The sequence below is a fragment of the Dasypus novemcinctus genome, chromosome 5 (assembly GCF_030445035.2).
Source record: "Dasypus novemcinctus isolate mDasNov1 chromosome 5, mDasNov1.1.hap2, whole genome shotgun sequence".
Classification (NCBI taxonomy): Eukaryota; Metazoa; Chordata; class Mammalia; order Cingulata; family Dasypodidae; genus Dasypus; species Dasypus novemcinctus.
The window spans coordinates 4,660,319-4,673,413 of record NC_080677.1 but is presented as its reverse complement, the minus strand read 5'-3'; the positions used below and the strand labels follow the sequence as shown (position 1 = coordinate 4,673,413).

The window sequence follows — 13,095 nt, the reverse complement described above, 5'->3', positions numbered from 1 at the left end:
TTGGAACATTGAAAGTTAATTAAAAAGTGGACTCGAAGGCAGTCTGACTAGTCTCCAAAGAGCTTCAGGCAGCTCTACCTGTTTTATTTTTCAGTCCTGTCGAGACTTTTGAAATCCCTTAACTTGTCGTGGAAGCAGAGAGATTCAGTGATGGCGTATGGAAGGCCAGGACTCAGGAATAATTTTGGGAAGGAAAACTTATTAACGACTGGCCAGGCTCGGGAACTCTTGACGAAAACCCCGAGCCCCAAATAAGATTTTTGGGTTCTTTTTATACAGAGGATGTAGGAGTGAAGCCTTAAACGGTGCTTTGTTTGAGTATTAGATAAGCTTGAGTTAACACCTATTTCCCACATTCCAGGTAGGCTTGAATTAACATATTTAGTTGGCCTCCTCCCTGAATATTCGAAATCTGTAGAGCCTATAACGCTTAAGTGGCTTTCCGGGGCTGGAGTGGTTGGCATGGTTATGAAAGGTGGGGCTGCAGTTTCTATTGTTTGACACACACAGCCCAGGTTATTCACGAAGAGATGCACAGCCCCTACCCATAGCCCATATCAAACTTATTATATAAACAGAAAAACAGATTTTTGGAAACTGGGTAGCACCAAAATGTAAAGAAAGTATCTCAAAAACCAGGCTGTAGCTGGCTCAAGAGTGTAGTGTACATTATAGCATATGCACACATTCGCTAGGATACTCTACATACTAGTCTGTACATATAATCACCGTGTATTTGGCTAAGCCTACAGCAATGCCTTGTACTTCATTTCCTTTAATTAGTTTAATATGGCTTTCAAACTTCTCAAGTTTATAGGTCTTTGGAATTGGCAAGAAAGATAAAGCTAAATCCATTTATTTAACAGTTCCACTGAGAGAACGGGTTATACAAAACAATAGGCCAGTCTCCTTCCTCTCTATGTTGCCAGTTTTGTTGATTTTTTTTTGACACAGGTCACACGTAGAGGTGAATCAGTTCTATCCTGGTCACGCCAGATGTCTAAAGTACAGTGTTAGTCCCAAGACACGCAGAATGGGCTGTTGAGAGAGAGCCACCATTTACTCCATGAACTTAGGGCAGTAAGAAACTGTTCTATTGACAACTCCAAGGTCTGTTGAGAATATTGGTGGAAAGCTCTTCTTCCAGTGTGTGTAAAATTGCTTTTAGTTTTGAGGCTTGAATAGCAAACACATCATTTCCCCATCAATGATAAGTAAACAAGGTTTTCGATTTCAAAATTTCGATCCATTTTTCAGAATTTCTAGGGCAAACAAGAAAATAGTAGCAGAAGCTACTTATTGCAATGTTGTGCTATGTACCAGCGTTGTGCTACCATCTTACTTTCATCTTCTCTTGCGTTTCTGGAGGTGGGAGAGCTGGGATTTGAGTCTGTGCTTTTTCCATTTTAGCACACTGCCTCCGACGGTCACACATTTCCTTTTCATCCCAATTCAGCATTGATACATTACAGCTGCATGCATGAAATATGTCCAGCAGCCTTGCCTTCTATCTCCTGCTGATAGTAGTCCTGTGTGGTGGTTTGAGTATTTTGTGGACCCCCAAAAATTATGTTCCTGAGCTAATTAATTCCTGTGTATGTAAACCTATTGTAGGCAGGTCCTTCTGATTAAATCACTTCAGTTAGGGGCCTTTAATTAGATTGTGTGATTCAGGATGGGTCTTAGTCCTCTTACTGAAGTCCTTTACAAATGAAGGAATAAAAAGCTGCAGACACAGAAAGAAGCTACAGAGACAGAGAAGAACCCAGAAGCCGAGAGAGAAGTCCCAGGGAAGCAGAAGTTGAAGTCGGTGGAACACAGAAGCTGAGAGGAAGCCACTTTAGCCAGAAGCTTTAGCCAAAAGCTGGAAGCAGTGAGGCCCAGGGGAGAGGGGGGAGATGAGCAGACACTGCCGTGTACCTAATCACTCATAGTGGCAGCTCAGAAAGGAAGGCTCTCTTGAGGATGCCTTGATGTGGACACTTCCATGGCCTCAGAACTGCAAATTTTTAAACTAAGAAATCCCCATTGTAAAAGCCAACCCATTTCTGGTATATTGCTCCTAGCAGCTTCGAGCAAACTAAAACACCCTGTAACCTTGCTTAAACCTTTGCAAGCCTTGCTGCCCTCACTGGTAAAATGAAGATAATAATAACATACCTATTTTCTAAGGTACAGATAATAATAATATACCTATTTTCAATAGTACAGATCGCATTCACTGAGGAGGTATACATAAAGGTCTTAGCATAGTACTTGAAACCCAGCTAGAGCTGAATATACATCGCTGCTGCTGTTGGCTCCAGTTAACTGTGGATGGTTATAATACTCTCACTATTTCTTCATCCTGGCACTGGTTGGGTGAGGACGGCTTGGATGTGCCTTTGTTGCCCAGAAGCTATGGAAAAAGTCTTTGTGCTGGTAATTGCTTTTATACAAATGCTTAGTCTAGTCCACTGGCCTTTCATCTCCAATTGATTAACAGTTTAAACACTCCCAACCAGGAAAGAAAGTTCTCTGCAGTCAATTTCTCAATGATCTGCAGGCTACCTAGGGGGCAAAAATTTGGAAGTGGTGCCTTCACCCAGTTTTGTCTCTGGCCTTGTATCAAAGATGGCCTTTCCAATACTGCCTAGGGTGTGTGGGAAGTTGAATCATGTACCCCAAAGGAAGACAGGTTCTTGACCTTAATCTGCTTTCCTGTGGGTGGGAAGTCATGTGAAAACTGGACCTTGTAAAGATGTTATTTTGAGTTAGGGTGTGGCTAACTGAATCAGGGTGGGTCTTAATCCACATTACTGGAAAAGTGCAAAGGCAAGAAGCCAGAAGTTAGAGAAGGCTACACAGGAGGACTTTGGGGAGAAAGCACAGCCTTGCGACACCTTGAGTTTGGACTTTTTGTCTTTGAACCAGGAGGTAATAAATGCCTGTAACAATGTTCTGGGGAGTGGAAGTGGCTCAAGTGGTTGGGCACCTGCTTCCCACATGGTAGGTCCTGGGTTTGGTTCCCAGGGCCTCCTAGAAGAAAAAAATAAACAACAAGCAAAACTTATGAAAAAAATCAGTTCAGGGGAGCTGATGTGGCTCAGTGGGTGAGCGCCAGCTTCCCACCTACAAGGTCCTGGGTTCATTCCCTGGACCCTGGTACCTCAAAACAAACAAACACAAACAAACAAAAACTCATGTTCTAGTTATTGTACAGGGTCCACTTGCCACAATCTCTCCAGGAAAGTCAATCTCTGGTGATCTGGGGGCATAAATTACCTGCCCCAATGAAATACTGAGAACTTGTAAAGGAAGGACTGTTCTTATTCATCTTAATCATTCCACATGGCCAAGAAAACTGCCTATTTTGCAGGGATCTGGAGAGAATTAAACACGATCATGTAAGTGCTAAATCTATGGTCACACGGCAATCTTTCCATATAGCCACAGCGTCCTTATCCCTTCTCTGTCTGATGAGTTCATAACCTATGTAACTTTCAGTGAATCTTAGCTTTTCTCAATTAAGTATTATAATTTCTGCTATTTTTCAGAAGTCGTAGTAAATTTTAAACTCTTCAATTCCCAGAATGTTCTTATCTAGGCACCTTTTAGCATCTTTCCCTTAAAGATAGGCTAAGGCTGCTAAAACCATTTCTATTTTAATGGTGTCAACTGACTCTTTGTACCACCAAAACACAGGGGTCTTTTTATTTACCTAGGCACCTCCATTCCTACACTTGAAACCTACAGGGCCATATCGGGGCATATAGAGGAGCCTGGGTGGGGGGAGTCAAGGGCCTGGCCCTCTTTCCAGGTTCTGCAGCATGTAGAGCCCAGAAGCGTGTGATGGAGGCACCAATGACCGGGACGTAAGGCGTTAGGGTTAGGGTTAGGGGTTAGGGTCAGGGTTAGGGTTAGAGTTGGGTTAGGGTTAGGGTTAGCCTGGACCCCCCACCCCACCCAGCACCATTGCCTAAGCAGAGACCCCAGGGCTGGCTTTTTAAGTTGTTCTGCCCCTGACTGCCACCTGTCGGCCTCCACTTGGTCTACACACTGCCACGCCTCTGGCTCCATACCAGGGAAACCTCCCTGTATGTGTCACGGAGACCCTCTTCCAGGGGAAGCGCTGTTCCTTTATCACAACTGAAGACAAAGCTCTTAGTGTCTCAGGATCTGATCAGAGTCCAGGTTTGCCTGGGCCTAAAATGCTGCCTGAGGGGCCACCGTGGGCCAGGTGTGGTGTGCTTGCAGCTGGGGACAGTGGGGACCACTCGTTGTCCCTGCCTCGGGGTTCAGTGGAGGCAGTGGGCAGTGCCAGCCCCTGTGCCCAAGGCCGTGGGGTGGAAATGGGCGCTTTGGGTGTGTTGAAGTGTGAGGCTGGTGGACCCTGCGTATATGCTGGAGTATCAGTGACCCCTTAAACACTATTCAGAGAAGAGCTGGAAACACGAGTAAGCTCTACAAAGACAGAACTAGAAAATCACAGGCATAATTTCTTGAAATAGCCTGTCAGGCTGATGGCAAGGACAGGTGCATTTGTGAGGTGAGGCGCTCAACTCCCGGCGTGTGCTATGCTGGCCATCTACCCCCAAGGAAGAGGATGGCTGGCGCCTGAGGAATCACTCTGTTTTTATCTCGAGGGCGATCAAAGAAACAGGGGGTGCACCTAGAAGACCTCACACTCTGCTAAAGCAAAAGGGGAGGATGGGCAGGTTTTCTTGATGGGAACTCCCCGCTGCATCCTGCCTTGGAAAAGTGGGGAGGCGGGCCTTGTTGGGGAGACAGTGTTTGGCAATTCCATTGCCAACGAAGACTGAATTTTCCCAAGAAAGAAACTCATTCACAATAGGTCCTAAAACACAAACAAACATGCCAAGGAAACCAAAGGGTCTGGCAGAGCAAAACCCTGGCAGGGGAAAACTCCTTTCCTGTCTAAGGGAAGAGGAGAAGGCATTGGGGTGGGTTTTAGAACAATGGGCACACTTTTCCAGGCTTAGTGTCACCTGAAAGAGGGAAAGGAGCAATCGGAATGCATTCAGCTCTTTTGGGGAAAAGATGTGTTGTGGAGTTAACAACCTCTGGCAGAACACAACACGCTAGTGTCACGCCTTGTTCTGGACCTCGCCGGGGGGGGACCGCCCCTATACAATGGAAAGGAAACACAGCACTCCGTGATAGTTGAAGGCTCTAAGTTGCGTTTTACAAGTTCACCATGAAGGAAGGTGGGAAGACTTCGGAAAGAAAATCCTGGCTGAGGGGAAGTCCAGAGTTTATTTAATCTGAAGCCTCTTCAAACTCTAAGATGAGTCCCTGGACAAGGACTCGTTCCTGACACCTTCTTCCTTCGTAAGTTGTTTGTTTGACTTCTGCAAAGCGACGGGGCAAATGTATCCTGTGCAGGGAGACCGGCCGGGTCTCGCCTGCCCCTTCTGCAGCCAGGAAGGAAGCCTGTGCCCCCCTGGTCAGGAGGGACCACGGGCGGTGGGGAGAGCCGCCGTGCCCGAGGAACCAGCCCTGGACTGTGGCCAGTCCCACGGTCCCTCAGATGTGGTGGTTCCTGCCCCAAACTCAAGTGTCCACAAAGGAGGAAGGGGCGCACGGTTACCAAACTTCCTGGGACCCTGGTGGGGCTCGAGTCAAGCAATGCATGTGGAAGCATTTTACAAAGGGCCAAAAGAAGCAGCCCAGCTTCGTGACTTTGAAGGAGCCTGCTTTGGAGGGGCTGGAAGGCCACGCAGAGAGGACATTTAACAGGCTACCCGAAGAGCAAAGGAGCAACCCCGACGCTGCAGGAAAGCGTCCAGCGCAGGGTGAGGAGGGAGACAAGGAAACACAGGAGCAAGGCAGGGAGCCAGGCAAGGTCGGAAGAGACGAGGAGATGGAGGAGGAGGAGGAGGAGCAAAGAGGAGAGAGGAGGGGATGGGACTGGTGGAGGAGAAGCTGCCGGCTGACATCAGGATGGGGAAGTGTCTTTTCTCCTTAGTGCGAGCAAATATTAGGACTATTGGCCCAAGTTGTCACCACTTGCTCCTTAGATACTAAGTGGGCTCTGTGCCCGAAGCACTCGCACGTGCTACTTGCACTTATGTCGTGAAAGCAGTGTTTTTCACTTAAATACGGGATTGTATTAGTCAGCCAAAGGGGTGCTGATGCAAAATACCAGAAATTGGTTGGTTTTTATAAAGGGTATTTATTTGGGGTAGAAACTTATAGATACCAGGCCATAAAGCATAAGTTACTTCCCTTAACAAAGTCTGTTTCCACGTGTTGGAGCAAGATGGCTGCCGATGTCTGCGAGGGTTCAGGCTTCCTGGGTTCCTCCCTTCCAGGGTCTTCTTTCCGGGCTCAGGGTTCCTCTCTTCCTGGGGCTTGCTTCTCTTTCCTCTGTGAGCTTTCTTCCTGGGGCTCCAGCTTAAGGCTTCAGCATCCAACTCCAACATCAAAACCCCTCAACTCTGTTCTTTGCCATGCCTTTTATCTTTGAGTCCCCACCCACCAAGGAGTGGGGACTCAACGCCCTAATGACATGGCCCAATCAATGCCCTAATCATAACTCAATCACGCCCAGGTACAGACCAGATTACAAACATAATCCAATGTCTATTTTTGGACTTCATAACCACGTCAAACTGCTACAGGGATTGAGCGCTATGTGCTTGATAACAGACTCAGGGAAGATAAAGCGAGTGAGTGTGGACATGCGCTCACACAACAGCACACTCTCAGCCGCTGGCGCCAGAGCAGTGAGGAGGCAGGGCCAGGGGCGAAGGAGCCAGGGCACAGCGGGGCCCCAGGAGGGCGTCTGGTCAGTGAGGGCCAGCTGACGGGCCACCAAGGATGTGGCACATGGGCAGGGCTGGGGGCAGTGGGGACTGTGAGGGAGATGAGTGGGGGTGCCCACAGGGGCAGGTGCACGTGGGTGGGCCCTGGGGTCCAACCCAGCCAGCCCTAGGGGTGAGGCGAGGCCTTGGGCTGTGGCCAAGCACGAGGGGAAGCCACCGGGGCGTGACCAGAGCCTTGCGCGGGGAAGGGATGCCTCTGCAAATGGGCAGAGAATGACCGGCAGCCGAAGGCACGGGCAGAAGCGAGCAAGAACCAGGAGGCCCTGCAGTCGGGGCTGCCTGAGGGTGGCACGGCCTGGGCCGGGGGGACCTGGGAGGAGGGGCTGACAAGGGCTGGGCTACATCTCGAAGGTGAAGTAGACGGGATGTGTTGACAGGTCAGATGTGGCACGTGAGGGAGTGGCTTCAAGACTGCATTTAAAGACCTGTCCTCACTATCTCAAACAGCGGGTTGGGGTCCAGGGGTCCCCTCCCTTCACCTCCCCCTGCATCCCCGGGTCCCGGGGCTAACTGAAGGGAGCACTCTGCTTGGCTGGATCCCTATCCAACCTCAGAATCCTTCTCAACACAGCACTCCCGGAAGCCACTGGGCACTTAGCAGTCGTGCGAGACACAACCAATGTGCCGGGGCTAGTCAAAGATATTTACTCACTGTGAAAAATAATTTTTAAAAATGTCTGCCAGCATCATCCACTGTGCCAAAAACAAATTAGTACAGGCTAAAGACATACAGCACACTTCCCTCCAGGAAAAGCACTCTAACGATGGCTGTGCTATGGGAAGAACACACCTCTACCTCAACGTCCCTGTTGGGCACATGAGGAAACACTAATGTTCATTTTAGTAAACAAATAGGATGAATTACGTCAGGTGGAGTGATGGGAATTGCTTTGCTCGTGGAGTGGAGACTGGGAAAACATCCACACCAAGGCATCCTCCGGCGGTGCTTTCTTTCCGGAAGATGAGCTGCAGGTGAGCGTGGACCCCTGGCTCGTGGCGAGGCGGAGCTCCGTCTCTTCTCTTCTGGGTTCTGCTGCGTGCAGCTTCTGGCTTCCATGGCTCGCTCTCTCCCCTCTGAGTTTCATTCCATTTATAGAGGACTCCAGTAAGAGGACTAAGACCCAGCCTGAAGGAGGCGGGTCACACCTTAGCTGACGGAGCCTCATCCGAAGGTCCTACTTACATCCGGATCATACCCACAGGAATGTATTAAACTTAAGAACATGTTTTTTTCTGGGGTGCAGAGGCTTCAAGCCTCCACCGTGGTACTTCCACAGCACCGGCGGGGCCCCAGACTCAAGTCTCCAGTCTCTGTTTTAGTTTGATATTAATGTAATGAATGTCAATTCATGTTTTCCAGTACAGGGCTCTGCACATAGTAGCTGTTCAACTAATATTTGTAGAATACATGGGCACATTTTTCATGGACAATTCCATTTCACATGATACTAATAACTAATCACAACATCATCATCTCTCATTTTGATAGCCAATGTCGCTGGTTGTTTTAGTCTGGGTGCAATAAACTCGAGGGGACGTACAAATGCAATTGTCATTTTGGAATTCTGTAGTGCTGAAAATAAGGAATGCAACAATTCAGAAAACACAGTCTAAAAAGACGCTTAAACCACTTAAAATATGATTGAATTACATTTTAAGTACAAGACGCTGAGATGAGAGAGGGAGAGGGTACCGGCATTGTTTAATGAAATGAGCCTCTTCCCGGGGCTTGGGGGGTTTTTATTAGACATCTGGTGTGGGTAGCAATGGGGAATTCAGATTTTAAATACAGTCTGCCTCTGGTGAGTGCAGCGCTGTCACCCCTGCAGCCCAGCTCCCCTGCTTGGACACACTGGGGTCCCGGCCCTTCAACAGGATGGCCCCTGCCCTGCCGTCACTCCTTTGTACAGAATGCACGCTGCTGGCGATTGAATCGTGTCCCCCCACGAAAGGCACGTTCACGTCCTAACCCCCCGCCACAGATGCCGTGAGCCCATCTGTAATTCGCGCCTTTGAAGACGCTGTCCTTAGGGAAGGCATGGGCCCCTTTGTGCGTAAGATCTGCCTTCAAAGGTCCTACTTAGGTGAGGCCGGATTGAACCAGGGTGGGCCTTTCGTAACTGGAGTCACAGAACCAGAGGAAATCTGGACACAGCCAGAGTCAGCAGTCGCCAGAAGTCGTCGGAAACGAGGGGCGCAGACACAGAGGGGCAGAGCCCGTGTCGAGGGACTGCCGGAACGCAGCGGCCTCCTGCCGAGAGCGGACGTTGGCCTCGCCCCCTCCAAAGCCACGAGACAATGGACTCCTCTTGCTTCAGCCACGCGGTGGTATTTGTTGCAGCAGCGCTGTGCGCAAGGCACGTGTAAAAGGAAATGAGCCCCAGAAGGTTGAGTCTCTTGCCCAAGACCATGTCTTCATAGTGGCAGAGCCATGATGTGACCCCAGGGAGGTGGCTTGGAGCCCGCGCCTGCTGCACTTCAGCATGCACCGTCAAGGCTGACTGCTCATTCCCATCCAACAGATGAGGAAACTGAGGGCCGGGGCAGAGCTCAGGGATTCTCAAGCTGTAATCTTACTCCTGCAATCCTAATACTGCGCCTTGCTGATACAAGGGCAGCACAAGTGGGGAAAAAGCAGGGCTGGGTTAGGAACAAAAGGGGCAAACAAACTACTTGGGACCATGTTGCCAAGGACTCGATGGAGAAAGGGACCTCCGGCCCCAATGCAGGTGCACCACCAGGAGTTCTCAGCAGTGACCCTGGGCCAAAGACAAAGGAAGAGAGCTCCAAACATAGAGCAGGGAGGGGTGAGGACAGCACGGAACTTACAGGAAGAGAAAGAAAAATACTGAGCGGCACAGACAGATCCTCAGCACCCTCAAGCAAGCTTTCCCCGTGTCCCAGAGAGAGGTGAAAGCTAATATCTGAGCCACACTATATTTATTTTTATTTTAACAGATAGCTTTAGCCTTCAGTTCACTCTAGGATAATAATAACTCCTGGTGTCCCAGAGAGAAGTGAAAGCTAATATCTGAGCCCACTCAATGTTCTTTTACTGTCACACAAAACTTCAGCGGCCAGATACCTCTATGGTTGTAATAAATTACATAAAACTATTATTTCACAGCATAGAGTCATTCATTGTCAGATACCTCCTCTGCTGAAGAATCTCTCCAGCACTATTAAAACTACTTGCACTGAGTGACTCTCTCTCGCATTTGATTGATCAAAATTCCGAGTGGGCAGATGAGGGAAGCAGCAGTCTCTGGAGTGGTGGCGGTTCTCTAAGCGGGTTCCCCAGCGCAGCTACAGCACCACCTGGGAACTTGTGGAATATGCAAATTACTGGGCCCCACCCCACAGCAGACCCTCTGCAGGTGGGACTCGGCAATCTGTCTTAAGACACCATCTGGTTGACTCTGATGCTCACTTGAGCTTGAGAAACGCTGCATCAGCACATGGTAGCTTCACTGTCTCTAACGTATCGCTAGTGTCTGCACGGTCCACATAGTTTAAAAATAGTCACACTATTGAAGGAACAGAGAGGAAAGTCAAACACAAAAGAGGAGCTCTGTCACCCTCTCAAAGGATGACGTGTCCTTCACCAACTTCTCAGCTGACAGATGTGCACAAGGACACCATTCATTTATTTCACTGGCTTTAACACCTTTGGAAAAATCGAATAACAAATACTAATGATCAAATTATGAGTCAAATAATCAGGTAACGAATACTAACTGCAAAGATTTTATTATTTTTTAAGTTTCAGATGAAACTGAAGGTGGCTGGAATCATTCCACCTCTAGTAATTTTTTTAAAGTTTTTTAAAATACGAAAACATACGCATTCTAATTTCCTTATAAACGAGTCATGTTCTTGAAAATAAACCTTTTCTCTGTATTCAGAATCTTGGTGTTAGCAACAGTTACACATAAATAAGGCTTCCAAATAAACATCTTATCTTTTTAGGGAAGGAAGTCCATGGAGAAGGAATTGACGTTTTTCCCCAGCGATGACAATACATTTTTTTGGGTTTCTTTCCCATAAATTAGAAAATAACAAAATACCTTTCATTTAAAGAGAAAAGAAAAAGCATGTTCACAGCAAAAGCCTAAATCTAATCCATATGCCACTCATATGCTTAAAAAAGAGACAGTTTCAGTGAGCCAATTTCTCTGCTCATTTTGAGCCAAATAAAACAGATTTTAGTGAAAAACTTTTACTGCCTGAGAGGGAACTCTATTCATTCGAAAGGGTACAAAGTCCTATTTATTTTGCATTTGGAATTCCCAATTCTCTAATCACTGTACATTTTCTCACTCAAGTGGACTTTATCCATTGTTGGACAAGCACATTAAAATCAGAAAAACACAAGTTCTTCTCTGGATGGAAGTGATTTTTACAAAGCTGATGCCATTTAGCATTGCTTGATGGGTGTAGAGGATCCATGGGAGGGGATGAAAAGGGAGGGAAATGCATGGTGGTGATGGTAGCACAGTATTATGGATATACTAATACTGTAGAACTCTACACCTGAAAGTGGTTAAAATGGGACATTTTGAGTTGTATATATGTTCCTACAATTAAAAAGTTGAAGTAATAATAGTAATAATATAATAAAAGTTCCAAAAGACACACTATTGGCCATCAGAGGGACCAGCATCATGCTCCACTGGTCATGTCAACACACAAATAGATGACAAGATGATGCCCCATTGGGGTAGATTTCCTTCAATCAAAACCCAGCTAAAATATCCTGGAAGATTCAATATCAGTTAGTGGCATCAGAACATGCAGAACAAAATTTTTAAAAAAACTTTTTTTCCTAAAATGTGCTGTACACAGGCCTTTTGGACAGGTTTTTTGGGTTATGAATGAAAACATCCATAGATTTGTGGCGTGGGGTTAAAGAATCCTTCCGGAGCACAGACAGAAGGCTGAGTTATAATGACAGATGGACAGACTGATGTACCAACACACTGACCATCAGGCTAATGAGGAACTTGAGATGACCAAGCTGATGGGACGGTCACCAGGCCGACCGAGACCCACCAGCACTGTCGTTTCTTGCCAAGAACCTAGGAACGGGCCCCAGGTTTGGGAGGGACAGGTGTGGCTTTTAGTTGACTTTAGGGAAAACTCCTTTTATAAACAGGGAAAACCTGGCACAAACATCAAGATGAGCAGGGGATGTGACGCTGTCGTGCAGTATGAGGCAGAGAAAGGGCACATGATACCCAGGCAGGAGGACAGGAACAGGAAATTAAACTCGTGCCAGAGAATAACTGGATTTTAGTGCACTTCGTGTAAATGGTAGTTTTCATTTTGTGATGGGAAGACAGGATTCAAGTCCATCAGAGACTTCTCAGCTTAAAGGAGGAACAAGACATCATTATCTTCACCCAGCAGGGTGGGTCTAATAGCTTAGATTCCAGGCAGGCAGGCTTAAGAAAACAAACGTAATATCATCCATAGAGCAAGTTAAAATGCCAAAGTATTCTCAGGTTTCCTGTGAGTCTGGATCATTTGGGGCCTCGACATTCTATTCTATACCACCACTTTCCTGTACAAGGGCCAGATTTCTTTCAAGTTCCCTTCATCCATGACGTCATTAAGCAATCGTGATGATGCCCAAAATTTCAATGATAAAAATAAAACAAATGTTAACCGACAGGCCTAAGTCTTTTAGGAAACTGAAGTCGAGGGACACCTCACCTTTATTCCTAAATAAAGCATAAATAGCCAATCTTCGCACCCTAGCTGCTATGGCCACAAGCTTGCGAGGGATGATACTGCTGGAAGGGAACTTCTGGGGACGCGGCTGGTTTATTTAAGCGACGCGCTGGCGATGAAGGCCCCCCGCTCCCTACCTTTTCCGAAGCCTTGTCCTGCACAGGCGTTCCCGAACTCGGCGTGGACGGAGGCGGAGGGGCCCGGCGCTTCTTCATCTCCGACTTCACCGACATCCCTGAGATGTTGCTGAGCGAGAGGGACGGACCCAACGTCATGGACCGGGAAATCACCGACGGGGAGTTGGGGGTCGTTAAACAGCCCTGTGGCGGGGAGGAGACACACATCGCATCAGTAGGAGGCCTCTCTTGGGAGTAACACTCCCACGGAGCATTCAGCTACCATCCTAACAGCGTCCGTGCCCTGGACAGGCTGTATAACCCGACAAGAGCCTACACTTTCACGGTCCTCAGAGCACGGCGACCCGGGGTAATGCTGCATGCTCTACTTTCCTAATCACAAAGGAAACGGCAGGCTC

General features: G+C 47.8%; 1 protein-coding gene across 33 annotated transcripts in view; it reads right to left on the bottom strand.

Annotated features, from left to right (window-relative positions):
* Positions 1 to 13,095, bottom strand: part of COBL (cordon-bleu WH2 repeat protein) — a 284,755-nt gene that overhangs the window by 116,516 nt on the left and 155,144 nt on the right. For all 33 annotated transcript variants that reach the window (XM_058296598.1, XM_058296606.1, XM_058296610.1 and 30 more), the window contains one exon: positions 12,698 to 12,880. In XM_058296598.1, coding sequence (XP_058152581.1) covers positions 12,698 to 12,880 — 183 coding nt within the window. The remainder of the gene's footprint in view (positions 1 to 12,697; positions 12,881 to 13,095) is intronic.